Source organism: Dreissena polymorpha, chromosome 12, assembly GCF_020536995.1.
Source record: "Dreissena polymorpha isolate Duluth1 chromosome 12, UMN_Dpol_1.0, whole genome shotgun sequence".
NCBI lineage: Eukaryota > Metazoa > Mollusca > Bivalvia > Myida > Dreissenidae > Dreissena > Dreissena polymorpha.
In genome coordinates, this window is record NC_068366.1 from 59,633,677 (window position 1) to 59,654,761 (window position 21,085).

At 36.1% G+C, this 21,085-nt stretch overlaps 2 protein-coding genes and 1 pseudogene across 2 annotated transcripts; 2 read left to right on the forward strand and 1 right to left on the reverse strand.

The window, feature by feature from the left end:
- The first annotated feature begins 2,279 nt into the window (after positions 1-2,279).
- LOC127853647 (cholinesterase 1-like) lies at positions 2,280-5,327 on the forward strand. Its single transcript, XM_052388335.1, has 4 exons — positions 2,280-3,718; positions 4,151-4,201; positions 4,570-4,708; positions 4,978-5,327. Exons 1-4 carry the CDS (start codon positions 2,317-2,319, stop codon positions 5,231-5,233), a joined length of 1,848 nt encoding a protein of 615 aa, XP_052244295.1. The 5' UTR covers positions 2,280-2,316; the 3' UTR covers positions 5,234-5,327.
- A 135-nt stretch (positions 5,328-5,462) lies between these two features.
- On the forward strand, positions 5,463-7,858 carry LOC127853648 (uncharacterized; annotated as a pseudogene).
- Positions 7,859-9,371: 1,513 nt separating this feature from the next.
- Positions 9,372-17,265, reverse strand: LOC127854069 (baculoviral IAP repeat-containing protein 2-like). The gene is made up of 6 exons (XM_052389008.1): positions 17,118-17,265; positions 13,740-15,193; positions 13,387-13,595; positions 12,907-13,099; positions 12,438-12,620; positions 9,372-12,143 (listed from the first exon to the last, which is right to left on the reverse strand). Exons 1-6 carry the CDS (start codon positions 17,225-17,227, stop codon positions 11,947-11,949), a joined length of 2,346 nt encoding a protein of 781 aa, XP_052244968.1. The 5' UTR covers positions 17,228-17,265; the 3' UTR covers positions 9,372-11,946.
- Positions 17,266-21,085: the final 3,820 nt, after the last annotated feature.

Consider the following 21,085-nt stretch of genomic DNA (forward strand, 5'->3'; position numbering starts at 1 on the left):
TGTTTTTCAAGCAAACGTAACCATTTTCTATCTTATCCAAGCTAGATCAATCTTCTGACCAACTTTCATGAAGATTGGACAATAAATGTGGCATCTAGGGTGTTAACAAAGTTTAACTAAAGCCATATAAAGCCATATAAAGAAAAAAACAAAGTTTAACTAAAGCCATATAAAGCCATATAAGGAAAAATGCCCCGCCCCCTGGTGGCCATGTTTTTAAAGCAACCGAAACCATTTTCAAACCCATCCAAGATATCATTGGGGCAAATCTTCTGACCAAGTTTCATAAAGATCGGAAAATAAATGTGGCCTCTTGAGTGTTAACAAGGTTTTACTATAGCCATATAAGGAAAAATGCCCCGCCCCTAGCGGCCATTTTTTTACCAACCGGCATCATTTTTAACTTGTCCAATATATTATTGGGATGAATCTTCTGACCAGGTTTCATGAAGATCGGGCAATAAATGTGGCCTCTAGAGTGTTAACAAGGTTTTAATATAGCCATATATAGCCATACAACGAAAAATGCCCCGCCCCTTCGCAGCCATGTTTTTTAAGCAAACGTAACCATTTTGAACTCATCCAAGATATTATTGAGATCAATCTTCTGACCAAATTTCACGAAGAATTGACAATAAATGTTGCCTCTAGAGTGTTAACAAGGCAAATGTTGACGACGCACGACGGACAAAAGGCGATCACAAAAGCTCACAATGAGCACATTGTGCTCAGGTGAGCTAAAAAAGGTTTGGTCCATATAGGATAAGCGTATTGGTCTCTTTCCGATTTGGTGGACAAAGGGCTGTGAACAAAGCCTTGCTCTCCCTGGGTACGTCTGACAAGGCGCATACACGTATTAATTGCGCATATTAAATTATGAGATACCCAAATGAAAACACAATTCGGGATTCCAGCAACTCTCAATATTTTCTAATATTTGAGTAGTCTGACTGGAAGGCATGCACAGCTATAATATCTTTGATAGCGGTTGTTGTCATCATTATCTGTCTAGTAGTCAGCAATACATAATTGTCATAAATAAAGTGAAACTCCCGTCGCACCAGAAGCAGGTAAATACAATCGCCACTACTAGATCCAAATTATGCCTACATATGACTAAGGACAAATAACACGATACACAAAAAGGAATAAAACTCCACCTCTAGGTCACCGCCTCTAAACCGTCAATGCAAATGATTGAGTTTTAACTGGTTTAAAGCGCCCATTGAACCTTACATTTGGCCTAAATGTATTCGCAAAACAGAATAAATCCAAATTAATCTTATTGCATCTCAAATCAAATAAAACAGAAATAACATAGAATATGGTTCAATTTTATTACCACTTCACTACTCAAATGTAAACCAGAGTAGCATATCCATGTTATGCAACATAAACAACATACACACATCTATTTGTTTCTAATTCTACAAATTTCGGCTTAAATATATTGCATATGTTTTTTCCAGTCCCAAACCATACAGGGCTGTATATTTATAGCAATCCTTAACCCATTTATGCCTAGCGTCTGGCAAACAGCGTAGACCCAGATGAGACGCCGCATGATGCGGCGTCTCATCAGGGTCTGCGCTGTTTGATTAAAGGAATTTCTGTAAGAAATAGTCTAAATATAGAAATAAGTATAATAGACATCCCTAATTTTAGAAAATAAATTATCCAATTTAGAAGGATGCGAGAGTCCACTAGGCATAAATGGGTTAAATGAGATTTGAAACCATGCATTAGTTATGTGGTGCACCCAATTATGTCTGCTAACCCGTTATGGGTTTCTTTACGTCTTTGACGGATCGTAAAACGGTGACTTCCGGCGCGTTTTCGGTAATTTTGTAGCATGTGAATATTTAACATGGCTTTTAGTCGATTTATGACATTTCTTCTCTCCACGAAAGGTCTTCGATAAGGAAACGTGGCACTGATAATAAGATGACAATAATAGTAACAGGAAGATTTACATCCGCATTTAGATGTTATTAAGTATCACACGAAGTCCTTACGTTTTGTTCGAGGTCTTAAACTGTTAAAAACGGTTATTGTTTTTCCACAGTTGGTCATTCATAACAGCCTAAAAATAAAATAGTTCTGTGGAAGTGCCTTCCTGTGCTAAATTGCTGAACATTACATACAATCGAAAACACAAAACATGTTTTGAAAATTTAGGGCCGATTTGAGCAGATGCCTTTAACCGCATGAATTTTGATTAAATTCCCAATAGCCTTTATCTAGTACTCAATAAATGGAACACAACTGATAACCTTCGAACCACCATTCATTCATTTTAGTGTCATACCGAACAACATGCTAATGTGTAACTACATTGTATTGTGTGCCGTGTCCTTGAACGTTGTTAACGGAATAACGGTTCACACAAACGTAGGGAACATTTCCGGCGTAGAAGAGACGGTAACAATAAACAACACTTCATTTACATTCGCTAAATTTCTAGGTATACCGTACGGGGAATCTACCGGCGGTGCGAACAGATTTCGGAAGCCCATCCCAAAGGCGCCCTTCAACGAAACGTTTGACGCAACACAGCCGCCTGTTGGGTGTATTCAAGGTCTTCGCGCGAGCGAGGAGGCGTACCGGAACTTGGGTTTGGCGTTCTCGGAGGACTGCTTGATGCTCAATGTATATGTTCCTCAAGCGTTTCAAAGACCGCGATCGCTCCCGGTGATGGTGTGGATCTACGGAGGCGGCTTTCTCGAAGGAGGTAGCCTTCCATACCCCGCAGAAGGGCTTAGCGCGTTTGGTCAAGTGATAGTTGTGACGATCAACTACCGTGTCGGTGCATTAGGATTCCTGCGAACACGCGATGGGCGAATTCCCGGAAACCTTGGTCTATGGGACCAGCATTTGGCTATAAAATGGGTTCACGACAATATCGAGGCTTTCGGTGGAGACCGTCATCTTGTGACGCTGTTCGGTGAATCTGCCGGAGCAGCCTCAGTTTCACTTCAAGCATTGTATCCCGGCAACAGGGGCCTATTCAGACGCGTCATTGCAGAGAGTGGCACTGCGTTAGCATACTGGTCGGTAAATACCGAACAGGATACCGACATACAACCGTTTATCTCAATGATCGGATGTGATGTCAACGCAATAAACGTCTACACCTGTTTGCGCGCACTGCCAGCTAAACAGTTGCAAATCAGTACGACATCAAATGCCGTTACAAAAATATTACATCCCGTAGTTGATGGCGATTTCCTTGCGAATGCTCCCCACAATATCATATTTGGGAACGACTCAAAATCTAGCGAGTCGCGTGACTTCTTCGCGTCTCTAGATTACATGACTGGAGTAAATAGCTACGAGGCAGCATCCTATATTGTTGGTGTGTGGCCGAATATTTTGGATATCACGGATTTCAACAACTTCACTTTATCCAGGGAGACTTTTACAAAGACCGCTGTCTCTTACGCATTGCAAAACCTATTTGGGATCAAGAATAATGCAACAGTTGACGTTTTAAGGAAGTTGGTAAGCTTTGCATATATTGATTGGGAACATAATGATGAACCAGACGTCAACACTAAAGCACTAATAGATTTTACCAATGATTTCACGTTCTTCTACCCTGCCATCTTGTCTTTAGTTGGTCACATGGAAATCAAAGCTGCGCGCGCATCAACGTACATGTACGAGTTCGGCGTCGTTCCCAGCAGCCATTCTTTCCTGAAATCTACATGGATCAAAGGTAGTCCATATGTATAAACAGATTTTAAAGTAAAAAAAATTAAACGATAATTGAAGAGCTCGTGACTTCAATTACACGCCGAACAACATACCCTTAACATTTGACGCATTTGTTTTCAGAATGATGTAAGAAGTTAATACGAAAGTTCACATTACACACTACCTTTGATCTGAATCATTTTGTATGTATTCCGAAATACCGGTAATAATTTAAAGTTTCAGTGATCATTGTTGCAAATTTCTCATTCTTCAAACGTAAATGGTGATCTGTCATTTATTTATACGCGACATTTTGTGCGAACAATACGTGATTAATGTGATTCAAAACAGCATAGAAGATGCACATACGAAGTCTATTAAGCCATTTACTAGTATATAAATATGCTATATGTAAGATTTGTATACGTTTTAATATAAGTACACTCCTTTACAGACCCCAGCCGTGTCATTCCAGTCCCTATACCCACGCCGACATGGGTCAAGGGTTTGTTACGACCTTTTTACCACTAAATCATTGTCTAATTAAACAGTCCTGTTATACCTATTCCATTTAGTCCGATTGCATGAAAAGCCGACGGCTTACTTAGACACTTAATAAGTTCGTTTCCTGGATAGAACCAGTATTTGCTAAAAAAAACACGCCCCCACAGCGGGATCGAATGCGGGACTCCTAGTCGCTAGGCGGGCACAGAGCATCGCATTGCCGTTCATATGCGTTCATTTAACTGTAAAACCCATTAACACTCTCAACAACTGTCTTGTTTTAATGATCAACAGAGACCATGATATCTGTAAGGACATCTAGTGACATCTAGTACTCGGTATGCATAATTTCCATGTTTTTATCTTTAGGGCCGAACCACGCCGACGAATTGAGGTACGTGTTCGGAATCCCGGTATACGAAACTTACAGGTTGGATAACACTACACCCGACGACATCATGATCTCCAAAGCAATCATGACCATGTGGACAAACTTTGCCAAGACGGGGTTAGTGAAGTTCCATCTCTTGACCCACTCTTGAAACCACCACCACCACAAACAACAACATCATCATCATTATCATCTACAACAACAACAACAACTACTACTACTACTACTTCTACTGCTACTACTTATACTACTACTGCTGCTTACTTCTACTACTGCTGCTTCTGCTGTGGTTGTTGCTGCGACTGTTGCTTCTTCTTCTTCTACTGAGGTACTACTTCTACTAAAATAATAACAAAAATAATAATGAGTGTATTATTTATTTTTAGCAATCCAAACACACCGGCATCGGCCGCTAACTTTATGCCGTCTCAGGAAGATTGGTCCCAGTTTGACATCGACTCACAACAGTATATGTACATGAGCAACCAAGAGTTTTCTATGAGATCCCATTTCCGGGCCCGTCGAATGGCGCTGTGGGGTAAACTCGTGTCGTACATAAGACGGAATAGCTACGTATGTGACCAGTGTACGGGGAATCAGGGCTTACCAATACCACCGTTGTCTTCTGTTTTATTTGGTTAATGCAAAGGTTTATCAATGAACATATACTTGATAGATCGTTGGTTGTTTTTTGGTGTTTGGCATTGTTTTATAAAAATAAATTTAACCAACTATTTGATAGGGAACTGTTTGTGTAAAGACGCACTATTTACTAAAAAGAGTAATGCTTTTGAAAATACACGTTATTAAAGGTTATATATTTGTCTTAACGATTTCGACATATATTTTTGCACTTTCAGGGTTGTTAATCATATGCGATCAAATACTTGGGAATCTCCGTCGAAATACCCATTTAAAAACATAGGTGTTAACAACACTATTTCTAAGCTTTTCAATACCGAACGCTCATTAAGGAATACTGAAAATTAAATCGCCTGTTTAACACAGAGTGTGTAAACTGAATTATTGTAAACAAACCATTTTGTTTGGATTTTAATAATCTATATCGTGCGGATACGTTGTTATTATTGCATGATTAGATACTACTAGCTTATAATACTGAGTGATAAATATTACAATCCGCACATGGTGTACTTTAAATCATTTAACTGATAAAAATATGCACGAAAGGCCGACTGCTGCTAACGACGCTTTGACCCTTGAAGGACAACATACACTAATATATCGGTACATGTACCTTTGCTGCTTTTTTGTGTGTACTTTACTGTATGCTGGAATGATCAGTAGAACTGAGATCAATTTCTTTGATACGTGTTCGATTGACAACGCTCATTTAATATGTTAAGAGGAAAGAAATATTTAGATGTACGCGGGATGTAAACATTTTGTCGATGTGTCACTGTGGGCCGTTCAAATATTAATGTTGCGGTAGAACCTTAAGGAAAAACATGGTAATACACATGGTAATACATAATGTCTTCAAATTCAAAAATCCAATTGTTAAAAGAGGCACTCTACAAAAAGATTACCAGCACGGAAGACGTATCGGCTTTGCGACAATGCCTCGAGAAATGTGAACGCGCCGCTCTGTTGTCGTGGGTGGATGAAAATGGGTACGACATGCTTCACCACACCATTCTCGCAAACAACGTCGAAGCGGAGGGCATGCTGTTTGCACTCGGTCTTTTCAAAGCCCCGCACGAACCGAAGCTTCATTCTTACCTCCACGTTGCAGCGAATCTGGGGAACAGGTCGATAACGGCGATGCTTTTGCAAGAACGACCCGGCGATTTTTCTAACAAAAAAGACCAAATTCAAATGGCTTAAACCTCCCACTGAAGTACCGTTTGTATCCGTCAATGGAACTAGCAGCGTGACGTCATTAGATATTGCAGCTGAGTGCGGTCACGTAGGGTGCGTGAAAACCATACTTGACTTCTCTTCCGTGAAAACACGCTTTGGTTTGGACGCTAATAATTACCTTTCCGGTGCGTGTTCGTGCAATTCTCCAAGCGCCCTGAGGCTACTTCTAAAGCAGAATCCGGCAACCGATGAAGTTAAGGACGCCGTCGGTACGGCCTTGAAACTGGCCAATGCCGAGTGTTTGGATGTGCTACTCAGCTGCCGGCCCAACCTATCCACTCTGTTTAGTGGCATGAATCTGTACCACGTGCTTTACTCATATAGCATGTCATTTAAGAAAGAATGGTACGAGTCGCTACTGACTGTTACATCCGTGTTACTGAAACATCGCCAAAATCCGCTGTCAACCATTCCGTTTAGAACCTACCCTCTGTACAGTCTTATAAGTCATATCCCTGCATCCAACTTCGGCCAATCTTCGACATATATGACCGCGTGTATGGTCGTTCTCCTAAACGCTCAAGTGGATCCCAACTTTAATGAAGTCGAGTACGAAACTAGATACGAAGCATTCAACATTCAAACAGCCTTTGGTAGATCGGCATTTCCTTCCTCACTGCACTGTCTGTATGGAAATGTCCTAAATTTGATACGTCACTTTGACGAAGATACTACGTCCGTTAGACGTTTTGTTACCAAGGCGACCGAAACTTTGCTTAGACACGGAGCGGAGCCAAATGTCATTGGTCCCATAGAAGACACGCGTTTACACGGAAACGCTTTACACGCATTTATGAAAATTTGCATTTCCCTCGGATTGGATGAACGCAGTATAACGACTTTCCGACTTCTTATTCAGAATGGCTCTGACCCGAACGTTGAAACGACCGGGATATTCCCGCTGAATACATTTGTTGAAGAAATACTAGTGAACTGTGACAAATTTGAGAAACTTTCTAAACACGACGAGGTGTCAATTACAGAGTATGTATCTGAGGTTCTGACAACGCTACTGGACAGCATGTTGCAGAGGTCAATTTCTAGTTCATTAAAATACAAGATTGATGGCAAACCTTCTAACGCCATTCAGCGGAAGTTGTACAAGATGTGCAGGGACGAAATGTCGAAGCGTTCGTTGTGTGTGGACAGTCTAACAAAATTGTGTCGCTTGCAGATTTTGTCTTCTTGTAAGTGGCGATCTACTCTGGTCGTCCAATTGCCCATCCCTGTAGCCTTGAAGAAGTATCTCAACAATATAACATGACATTGTCATTGCATAATGCTGAAAACTAAGTTTTATGGTGGTATATGCTTTGTTCACTGACGATTGCATCAAATAGCTGTTTTGTTTTGGTATTGTTACATTATTTTAACTATATTATCCCGCTTAGTAAAAGAGAGCGGTGGGGGGGGGGGCAAGTTTGAATGTTTTTGTTGAAATAAAACGATATGTACACATTGAATTGTCAATGTTATATATAAATGTAGAATGCACTTTTGTTTAGTTTCTTCTCTCGTTGCTCGATCGGCGTCCACTTGTTTTTTGTAACTTTAACGTAAACTTTCGTAACATTTAATATTATTCCATCGTTTCTTGTTTTGTAACAAACGTTTAAATATGTATGTCTTAATTAAAACGTTTTTTCACTTTCGTGGAACGGCTTTTTCGAAAAATTATGGACCGTAGCGTTAGTACGTTAATGTATTAATTAGTATACCGTACGCTTTTGTTTTTTATTCTATGATCTTGTTACACATTTGGAATTTGTCAGTCTGTGAACAAGTTCTAGATTAAGATCACTCGCCGTTTTAGTGTACCCAGGGTGCAGAATCACGTGACTTTGTAGGAACCGGTAAGTGGTGCTTTTTTTTCGATTAACTTTTTAAAACAATTTTTCTTTATTTAATACGCATGTGTTCTTGTTCAAATTTATATGTGTACTGCATTCATTAATACGGTTATGCCTTACGCAACGTGAAATTTTGTCACCGATTTTAGACGTATTCAAGGATGTATTTTTTTACCTTAAGATATCGGCACAAACCGCAAGACAAACTGTCTATTATGCACTTACGATTTTTGCAAATGAATTTCAATAAATTTAGGTATTTGCAACAATAAAACTCTTAGCGGTGTGTTTAAATTGTGTCCAGCCCGTGTGTAAAACCCTTAATTAAAACCGCGTTGATTCTGCACCCTGGAACCGGACTAAACGAATAACCTTGCAATCATTGGCGTAAAAATATATCAGTCTGTTTGCTGGTTCAGTTAATTAATAAAAAAGTTATGCCACGATTAAAGGCAATTCAAAAAAATACATTGGAAATTGGCTGTGAACATATGAGTAATAAAAAGACATTGACTTACAAAACCTCATAATACTTCGGTAAGTAAATAATAAGTTGCTCTTAATGCGCGTTTGTAAATGACGTCAGGTTCATTAAATTCTTATGGTTAAATTTTCTAATACTTTAACATAAATATTGACCGCATTGAAAATAGACCTCGTGATATTAAATATGCACAGGAATGCAAATACATGTATATATACAAAAATCAGTTACGGGACAAGTAAACACTGTAACGATTTTTTTTATAGATTATTATTTTTTATTCCCGTCTGGATTCTTGGTTTCTAAAAATCAAGTGGACGCTTAAGGTTCATGGGGGGGGGGGGGGGATAAAATTCATTAAAACTTCGCTGTGGTTTTTCTTCATTGAATGTGGTACAATATGGTCAAACTATATATCATTTTAAAGCTTAAGACGAATAGAATAACATAAACACATTTTTGAAATTCAATATTTCTGTGCTTTATTCATATTTTGGTTTAAAACCGATACATTTTTACACTAATTTACAAAATCTCAATCTAAAGTTAGGAAGGATATGCACTACCTTAAGTTGAATAAATACAAAGCTATATACATATACAAGGTCAAGTTAGCAACATTTCACAGAAAATTATTGTCATAAAACAACAAATGAGTTTTTATTCAACTGCCTTTTTTGGATAAATATCCTAAACAAAGTTCTTAAAATAACTAAAACGTAACTACTTTTTAAAAATCCAGGTATGGTGGATAATAAGAGTCACAATTCTATTTCAAAGGCTTAACAATATTGTTATTTACCTCTCAACCAAATTGCAAATTTAAACCATCTCAAATTAAATTAGATAGCAGACGACATATAAAATTGTAAAGGAATATAAAGAAATTGGCAAAACAATTGATTTTATATTTCGATTCCTTCTACCCATTTTGAAAGCGTGACCTTCGCTGTAATCCGTAGAAAAAACGTGCAAAACAAATCGGTCGAAACCACGTGCAGTGGTGAGAAAACCGGGTATGTGTATACACATACCTGACAAAACGCATACTTATTTTGACAGTTGGGTGGCAACTAGTAAAACAACTATTAACATTAATCAGCAAGAGATCGCACTAAATAACAGCAATGACCACGTAGAGATATCATCTCTTACCCTATTTCAAATATTTTCCAGCTGAAAATTGTCCCCCACACGTATTTTTTAGTTTATTTGAATTGCTTTTCTGGAGCCGAAGTGCATCTCACAGAATACCCACCCAACTTCCGTTGTTTTCACTTTCGTTATTAAAAACTCCGTTTAAAAGAATTATTTCTACTTTTAGATTGTTAAAGCGATGTATTATTATATATTATCAATAGAATAGTATACCGTGATAAATTTAACGGAGTTACGTATCGATCTTTCTGTCAGTCTGTAAGCGTACTATTTTATGCGCAATAATATAATACATGTGATTCGACAACGATTGTAAACATTGGTGAAATGCTTCTTACATAGTTATTCTTTTGAGTGTTTATGAGGTCTGATCGTGCAATTTGCAAACATCAACGGAAATATTACAATCCAATGCATTTGTCATCGTCAACCGTTTGGAATGTCAATTAGGCGATGAGTGAGTTTTTAGCATGTTTCTTCTTATTTTATTAATTTAAAAATGGCTGCCCCCATGGTGATGAAATGACATGTGTTCGAGTTTTGATATTTCTAGATATGTAAACTTTTTTTACTATTTAAGCGTAACTTGCCCTCGTCAATGTCGATATTATTCACTAGTTATATAATTTTCCGCCGAAATACGTGGAATAAACATGATTCAGATTTTTGAAAATAATGTATATTTTAGTGTTAAAATCGCTTTGTATTTTGAATGATTTTGTGGATGTTATGATACGTTGATGTACAAAATTGGTAGCAGTTTGAAGGAAAAACGTCCTTTAAAGCATATATGTATACATTTTCTATGTGGCACTCTTCCTTTAGTCAAATTTGAGTTCAATACTAGGGGTCCCACATTTTTCAAAATGAAGCCTCTACATGAACCTTAACATGGTATCAAATATGTATGTCTCAATGCATATAACAAACATCTTACATTTATCTAGAGAATTTGATTTCTGAAACACATATTTTTAAAAACATCTTAAATAAATAAAATTAACAAACGACATCCTTAACCTGATCTGCACTGGAATGACATTCAGGAGGCCATATTTCACTTTCTCAGGTGTTAAAGATAACCTACACATCTTTTCACTCGTCATAGTACACATGGAATGCCTTCAGTTTGAATCACGAACATCCAGCTAATGACGGGTCTAATAAATTTTTGTTGCTAAAGTTAAACAATGAAATCGTAGGTTTGTAAAATCATCATGTTTCAGAGTCTCCACCATTCAAGTCCATTTACATTTATTGTTGTCTTAGTCTGGAAACACAACACTTTTAATATTCTCATACTGAAAGTTTAATGGATGTTGACAGTTTTAATGTTTTGATTATGGGACTTAAAACCTCATGACTCGTGAGGGACTACTTCCGAGCCAAATACAAAGATGAATGTAATGCGATGGTTATGAATGAGATTGATATTTATAACATACATACTGGTAATGAGTGATCCAGTTACGTTTTATGTATAAAGGTGACTAGCGGTACTAATTTTTATCATCACTATGGCAAAGTAATGTACACAACTACTACTAATATCACCAGTAAAGTTATATGTGTATAATATAACATGATCAACAAATATAGAAAGATAAACATCAGTCTCAAAAAGCAAACTGCAAACAAGTAAATTGAAAGTAGATGCCATAAATATTATTCAAATGTAAATATGTAAATGTATTTAAACGACTATACAGTAAAATAAATAAATACAAATGTACATAAAATCATTTTAAGATAAACACGACGAAAATTGTACTGCAAAAAAGCACTTATGCATGTACTATACACGTATTATAGCTGCCTCGAGGGGTTGTATTTACCGTATATACATTATATGTAAAGCTACTTTATTCAAGTTAATCAAGTAAATAATAAAATAAATAAACATTGCTTTCGACTAATGGTAATTAAGTATTTTCAGTTTTATATTAACAATTGACACAAACATATATTAACAAAGAAAATTAACCCAAGTAGATTCTAATATTTCCTTCAATTTTTCTTCTGCAGATAGCGCATTTTCTTAGTTTGCTTGCGCATTTCACACACGTGACCATGTGACCACACGGTTGGAATACCACGCATGCGTCACTGTCCATGCAAACCTTGCACATCAACTGCTGTTTCAATTTCTCATTTTCATCCAGAATAACACTAATCTCTAAAAAAGATAAGGCAAACATTTAGTATAAGTTTAAGTATACATAGAAATAGGATTCACGTGCTTTCACATGCAGGTACAACTACGTCGAATCGTATTGTGAATTTGATGTAAGAACACGATGTATTGATTTTTAATGTTATTCTTTAAAGGACCAGTACTATTAGTCTACCGATCCAAAAATTAATTTTCAAACTGACAAATCAAAATGGTAAAGATGTTTAGTGAAGGCTACAATACAAAAATACAACACTCAAACACTGCAAATATGTTTATTGTTATTGTTTTACAAACCGGTATTTTCCGGGCATGTAACAGCGTCCGGTATTTCTTTTGATTTCTTCTTATTCTGCTTTCGCTTTTTATGCTCTGCTGCTTTACCGTCAATTGCTGACCTCTCTGACGTAGTCTGATATGGTTTTGGTTGCGGATTGGCCAGAAGGTATTCTATCAATTCTTCGGTTTCAATTCTATGTCCTGTGACGATGATTTAAAGAGAACATAGATACGATTGTTCAATGGATAATTGTTAACAATAGAAATGAAAACATATAAATTTCCCGTCGCAAGAAAAATTCTATATCCGTTGAAATACATTTATGTGAAACTTCTCATTATTGTGTCAGTATAATATAAATTACCGTGTTTCAGTGTTAAGTGATTAATCTTTGCATTCGAAATAAATGGAAGTAAAATTACTGGAAACTATGCAGACAACTTTTTATTATATTCCCGCAACATATATAGCTTATATTAGTGGTACCTTCAGGATGTGCTCTTCGAATCTGACCAAGAGCGAGAAGTACGTGATCTTTATTGAAGCCCATGTCTGCGACCGAGTCAACCATCGAGGTATCATGCAACTCGGAAATGGCGGTGTCAGCTGTGGGAGCTCTAAGATTGGCTCTTTGTCTGGAAAATGTCTGCACTTCAATATATTGTTCCTCTTCTGACGGCTATATATAAATATAACTTTTGTAATTCCAGTATATTTAGCAAGAGTTTCATAAAACAAATAAATCTCAGTATACAATACAAACATGAGAAAGAAACATATGTAAGATTTGATTCACGTTTTGATATAACGCTTAATTAATGTTGCAAGATTATAATTAAGTATGATTAAGCTATTAAATATATGTAAGTGATTACAGTAAACACACATAAACAACTATTATCAACAAACAATTGTAAATAATTGTTTTATCTACTTTAAAGATTTCTTTATGAATTATTTGCTAACCTGAGGTGTCCTTTCGCTTGGTCCAATATCTAAACCCCGTTCAAACGATCTTCCCATGCGAACCATGTCGATGAAGTCCTGGCCCCTGCGATGTCGGACGAACTCACAATGTGGAAACCAGTATGCATGCTCCATCCATGGGTCGTCCCCTGGCTGCCAGTTCCGCATGCCACCACCACACTGGAAGCATCGAACTTCATCAGCAGTACCTGAACAGACAAATCATATATGTACCTATATGTGTTCATAAAATACAATATATTCATTCCAGATGGCTGTATAACGTAGGGCTTTATTTGGTTTATCTAATTATTGTCAAATGCAATTAAGCGTTTCTTGTATTGTAAATATACCTGTGTGATAAAGTCCTGCATCCACAAGACGATTTATCGGTGCAACATGGGGAAATGCCCAGTTAAGAAATGTTGACATGCGATCTTCTTGGCTGAGAAAATCTGGATGTCTAGGATTGCCGATGATAGTGTCATCGACAGGATGCAGTTCCTCTTGTGGTGTTTCATTCCGTGAATTATCATGTCGATTAACATTTTTGTTAAGCTTGTCATCGGAGTCAACTGTTTTTCTTCTTGGTTGAATGTTGGCAGTTTCTTCACCACCGCACGCGCCATTGTTTTTCTCATTTTCCGATGCTTCATTTGTTTTATCATCGTGTATAGGAACATTAAAAGTGTCTTTTCCATTTGCAAAATCACATTTCGGTGATATCCTAAGGTGGGCATCCTTTACTGATTCACGTTTTTCCCATGTACTCACTTTATGCCCACAACTAAAACATTCACTAAGATTATGCTCTAAGTTAAAATAAAATCCATTTTTTGCTAATGATGACGGGTACACATTGCTATCATGAGAATCAACGGGACATTTCCCATAAGATATATATCTGTCCCATTCCCTGATCATTTTAACGTTAGCAACAGTAGATAGTTTTGTTGCGTTCTCTGGTTTTGAAGAGTCTCCATCTCCTGGTGACCTGTTATTTTGAGATTGCGAATCTGAATCAACATTAGCAATTTTAAATTTGTCGTGCTCGAAGTTGTTAATTGTCGCTCCTTGGGTCTCTTGTGTTACGGGACAGCAAACAGTGTCTTCAATATTTGGCGAAAAATAGCTTTGATATAAATGTTTGTTAGAACCCTTGATCGGTAATTGGAAGATACGATCCAAAACCGAGCACGTAAAGCTTTCTATTGGGTCTTGTTTTGTGCTTTTCGGAATTTGTGGATTTGGATGTCTTGTTATTAACCAAAAAAGCACTACTAGTATAATGATACTGTTTAAATACGTTGTAATGAACTCCAAGTAATAGCTTTTTCCCTGGAAGACCCTTATGACCGCGGTGTTCGATGCTGATTTCCCCGACGGGGTGACACAACAATTTCTTCTATAATCATTGATTGTGTAAAAAGTTACTGAGTCAATGTTGTCCGTGTTTCGTAAATGTTGCATCAGTTCTGTTCGGCGTGATGTGAGCAATGTTAACATCGTAGGAATACGTTCACTTTTGTAAAACTTAGGAAAAGCAATGCTCTCATTCGAAGGTTGTCCTTTATGTTCGTTTATTTCGATTATTGCATTTATATAAACATACTCGTATGCTATTTGATATGTGTTTTTAGTAAAGCGTACAGACATCCATGCAACGCGGCACTGCTTTTTTACGTCCAGAGGGAGTAAATGAAATTTTCTTTTCAGTGTATCAGGTGATTTGCAGAGACTAGTTTCATCTCCGACTGAGTCAGCGTTCGTTGGTTTTCTATTGCACGCAGAATAGTCCGTGTCCTTACTGAAATTTTACACAATATTAATTTAGGATGCTAAAGTAAAATAGCTGGATAACTTTCACATATGATAATATTTTCTACATTTTAACGCAAATATTGACAAGGGGAACAACGCAAGAGACGGTTTTTATATGAACATAACAAGTCCTCGTTGCTCGTTGGTTTGGTGTGTCGCCGTACGCCTCATGTGAACTACTATAAAATTATATGCTCGTACGAGATATATAAGAGCTTAACTTCGTGTTAAGAGCTTTCAGAGTGTAACAGTTATGCTTTAAACACAAAATACGGAAGACAATCAGCAAAGTACTTTAACTCAAAATGTATTACGTGCAGAATAACGGTTCTTGCGTACTTCATATGCCATTTGTATTGAATCGTATACTTAGTGTACTAAGTATGATAATAACATAGTGCATATGTTAGCTTTCAGCCATGTGCCTGAGATGTGTTCGTCTGTTAGACTTAAGTACACGGGATAAATATGTATACAATGTTGCTCGTTCTCAACAACTCTACAGTGACTGACTGCGCTTGCTATTACTATTATTAATTTCTGAATGTCCGAATGTTGCAAGAAATTCCCCCCTTGAAAACAGTGTCTTTGCCATCCTAAAATTGACGAATACTCGATATAATATTGTTCTTTTTTGCTCTGTCGCCGACTTTATACAATATAGTATATAGATAAATTATTTGAGTTAAATAAACCAGCCATAGCACAAAAGAGGATGGTAGGCCTGTAGGAGTCATATTAACATGTTATATTGCCATCGGCGTTACAAGATAACTATTTTATCAATGGGGTTCAAAATGATCGAAAGTTGACGCTCCCAATATGTGTATATCATGTGAAGTTGAGTGGGTCTACTATGTGTTGCTACATAAAATGATTCTCACCGTAGCGGAACTAGAAACGTCACAGTGAAAATCTAGTTGGGTTTCCTACATATATCATTAAAGGGATCCCACCGAAAGTATTTTCAAATTTCTTTTCTTAGATTATGTTAAAGGTAGGGAAATAACATGTTTGAGAATAGACTGATCCCGGAAAAGCACGAGTCTAGAAAAACCCACCCATCCCGGTACAAACAACGCTGGTCCATTATATCAACCAATAAAAGCTTCCTTTAAATAATAACGGTTGATACGGTGTGTGATTTTGAAAGGATTATAAATGGGTCATGTTTATTTGTACCAGCAGACAAGTGGGGTTTTCCAAAAAGTTGCTTTTTCCGGGATGCATATATTCAAATGTGGCGCGTAACATCATGTAGTGTGCCTTCATATTTATTTACAAATAAATTATAAAAACGCTTACTAATCGTCAAGAATATCAATCATTGAATAGTTAAAGTGAGTTATGACAATTAGTAAAAGGAAATACAAACAAACCGAAATCGGAGACGTCTACGTCTCTGCTAAAATGTGCCAAAACTATATACATGTATTGGATTATGCAAATGTACATTATCGTATATGAAATTACTGATATTAAAAAAGAGAGTTCGTGTTTAGGGATGAATATGCATTTGTAAAATTTTAATCATAAATACAATTCCGAAAATCGGCATGTAAACTTTATTGTTTCAAAAACGGGCTTAAGGTAGCGCATCCTTAATGGGCACCTATCCAAATATGATAATTATGTATTTGCATAAGCTGTATTTCATATACTTTTTATGATAAATTTTAGCTTCAACTACGCGTGTTATTAAAATCTTATGTAATATAGCGTGTAATATATAATAACACCTACTGTTGATTTATGTTTTATCGACCTAGGCCTTAACATTGAATGTTTATTAATAACTTTCAGTTTCACGTTGAATTATATGGCCTTATCAGAGTGCACAATCTAAATCTGCTCACCAATTGTTTCCAAAAAGTAATGGTTATAAATAATTAATTTAAGACTTTACTTACATTTTACTCCACGCCTTTTCTGTCAGACTTGGCTTATTCTCCTTGTCGAAACGAGTAATCACTATATGCATTATTACAATAACGTATAACAAAATGCAGCTGTCCTTCATTTTTCGTTAATTTCGTATTCCACTTGCGTTAAACTCGCGGACATTGATACTGGACTGACGCAATAATTGTCAAGCATTTTATAGATGTCGTTATTCCTATCTTTTATAAATAGACGGTGGGAAACCTTGAATTGCCGAGTGTTCAAATTGCAAAATAATAATTGTCGAAACCTCGAGCTCCATATAATGACCAACCTTAATACCAAACACATACTTTACTTGGAACTTGATATAAATTTAGCTTTTAACACTATATTAGGCGAAATTAGTTCAATGAGGATTTAATAAGAAACTTTTGACATGTGAAAAAACCCATACAGTTTGTAAGCGTACAAAGTACTTCAGTTGTATTGCACTTGACGTTCGCACAACTCAGCATCGCTTTATATGGATATCTTTCTTTAAAAAATGATATATGACATTCCGAATTTCCAACTTGCTCATTCAAACTTCCTTTCAACTATCTACGTGGTTAAAGCAACTTCCAGTAGTTACCTGTCTAAATTTCTTCATTCTGTCTTATAATGGCAGAGTATATTTTCTCAAATTCACTTTCCTTAATCGCCTTTTCATTAATTGTAAAAAAAGATTTAACTTTAATTCCCTTCACCTGCTTAACTTTAATATTATGCTATTTCTTATCATTTGTTCATAGCCTGATATGAGCGTTTGATAATGTAGTCAAGACTAGTATTACAGAAGAATCAAATGTACATTTGATACATTTATCAAACTAATTCACGATTTAAGACGGATATAATACTAATATAATTATCTACTACACATATCGGCTGAAAAATGCATGTATAGATATTGACTTTCTGGAATATATAAATCAATACGATATAATTTTATTAAGTTAAAGATGGACCGACAAAAAAGTGTGCAAAATTTAAACATCTAAAACTTTAAAAGCACACATGTTTATGGACATAAATCGTATGTATATACATGTAGTGACAAAAGGTCCGACAAGCCGGGGGTATTTCTGTTTTAAAACTCTTTATAAGATAAGATATCAATTGTTAAAGTTAATGATGTGAAATGTTGATAAGATGTGTACATTTGTTGCAATTTCATTCCACCACCGAATTCAATGGTATTGAAAGATGTAGATTTTGATTTTTTCGAAGAAATTGAGAATAACATAGAACACCTTGGAATACACTTTTATTGTAGGAGATTTAAATTCAAGAACTGGCTATTTATTCGATATCTATTAGAATACAATAAACATGTAGATGATTATAGCAACGATAATACAAATTCAAATGAACTAAATTTTGGACACATTCCGAAGCGAATGAATGAAGATCAAAGTCGAGCATTAATCTCCCTGTGCAAATCAACCACCCATATCATAGCTAACGGCCGTGTGCTTGAAGATAAAGCACGTAATTACGCTTTCTCCTTACCACGTGGCCTTAGCGTAATCGATTATTTACTTATACACCAAGACACTTACAATTGGAATGTCATTCATAAATTTGAAATACTTGATTGGACCGAATGCTCTGATCATTCAGGGCTTTATTTCAGTTTTTTTAACAGTAAATGATAATAACATACAGCAAAAAATTTAAAATTATACAAAACAATGAGAATACAAATAATATTTGATTATGACAAATCACAAGAATTTAATTTATTTAAAAGATGAAAATATACAAGTATTAAGCACAATTTTTTTACTGAAATCAATATTAATAAACAAATTAATACTCTAACACAATATTTACACGAAAATAGCGTTCGGATATTTGGAAAAGCTTTTACAATTACAGTAATAACAATAAAAAAATCGCATCAAAAAGCGCCAGAATGGTTTGATAATAATTGTAGAACTGCAACATGCATCTTCCGTAACGCAAAAAGTAACTTTAATAGGAAAAGTCAAACTCAAACAGACAACAATTTGTACATTTTAGAATAAAATATAACGCTATTCGAAGAAAAGCAAAATACAGACATAAGATGAATGAAAGCACGCGGTTATGCAACATTGCAAAAACACAACCAATAACGTTTTGAATCAAAGTACTAACAGTACTGGTGTGACGATGATTTTGAAGAGGATGGATATAAAAGCATCAATTTAAGTTTATCTCCATCACCACAATTATGTATGTGGGTACGAAAAAAATGGGTACAACATGTTTGGGTACGAACAAATTATGCGAAAAAATGGAAACGACAAAAAAAAATTGGGTAAGAATAAAAAAATAAGTACACAAAAAATTGGGTACGAAAGAAATTGGGTACGAAAAATTGTGGGTACTGAAAAAAATTGGGGGTACGGGGAAGTAGTACCTGTGGGGAACTTGACCCACACTTGCACATTTTCGGCCCTTTCCGTCAAACATCGGATAAGTACCTCGAAGGCAATAGTATGAATACACATTTCGGAAGCGGTAATGCGGTCCTACCTACGCGCGTCAAAATGTAAGCGAAATATGTAAACAAAGAAGTAGCCTGTCAGGAATATTTGAATTAACGAAGAAAATCGTGTATTGATGTAAGTTATTTGAAGAAATATGCAGAACACATATTAAATAAGCAATGGCGATATTTTTCTCAGCCACATAATTGTTAATAGTTTGATATCACAAAATGAAAGTGAAAGTAGGACTGTCAAAAATGACAACCTGTCAAGGTGTTGTTTTTGCTGGCACGAGAGGGCGATTACGCTCAATGTGTTCACATTTTTACCATAGGCTTTGTCACTTACCTTTATAGTATGGGTGACTTTGTTATTATTTATTGCTATCATGTAACTGCATGATTGTGTATATGTCTACAATCATTGTCGGCTCGGGTACTACTTACATGAACCCCGGGTACTCTTAAGTATACTTACATGTACCCAAGGTACGGTAAATATACGTAATCGTACTCGGTCGATATTAGACTGTACCCGAGTTGTATTCCCGCCCGAAATTCGATGTCGTAAAACGCGCAACCGATTATCTTAAACAAACTTCTCTTTAAAAAAACTGCATCAACATGCTTTTTGCGTTCGTGTTCCGATAATATATAGGCCATTTTACAGAAAATTGACATAAATGTGAATATATAATTAATAGAAAAAAGCCGACAACAACCGATTTAGCGTTAAATTTCCCGGGTACGGTAAATATACTAAAACGTACATGTAAGTATAATTAAGAGTACCCGGGGTACATGTAAGTAGTACCTGAGCCGGCAATGACCAATCGAGCGATAATGGAAGGTGCAACATCTCTCACGCCCCTATCATCACCTTAAGCGATATTTAATTCTCAACAGGAAAGTGCTGGAGTCATTGATCCCGAGGGACCAGAAAAAAACACTTGCAGGGGTTCCACTGGCCCAAAAAAAGTTGTCGCCACTTTTTCGCGGCGTGAATACTGTCGGTTATTCCACCTTATTAATAAGAACAATCATTTTAAGAAACCTTACTACATTATTTTCATTTACTATATTATCACTTTAAAAAGTATGTTATTTCATAAAGAAAACAATAAGTACCTTCATAAGTCATACCTTTATAAGTCTTAATAAGCTTTATTTGCATATAAATAACATTTTTTTCAACTTGATAAACAACACGGATAACCAAAATAATATAATAATGTTAACATCAATGTATTAAACAGTATGCTGCATAAAAGTTTCGAAAGTAATTATTTAAACATAAAATCACACCAATGTTCATCATTTGAAAGGGAATCAGAAAATAAAGCATCTCACTTCAAATTGTTTAACAGTTATATTTGTTCATTTGGACATGATATACATCAGCTTCTGTTGTTAACAAGTTTTCTGTTAGTGGTGGATGATTTCCAGGTTCAATTAAATGACTGTTGTTCACGCCTTTTT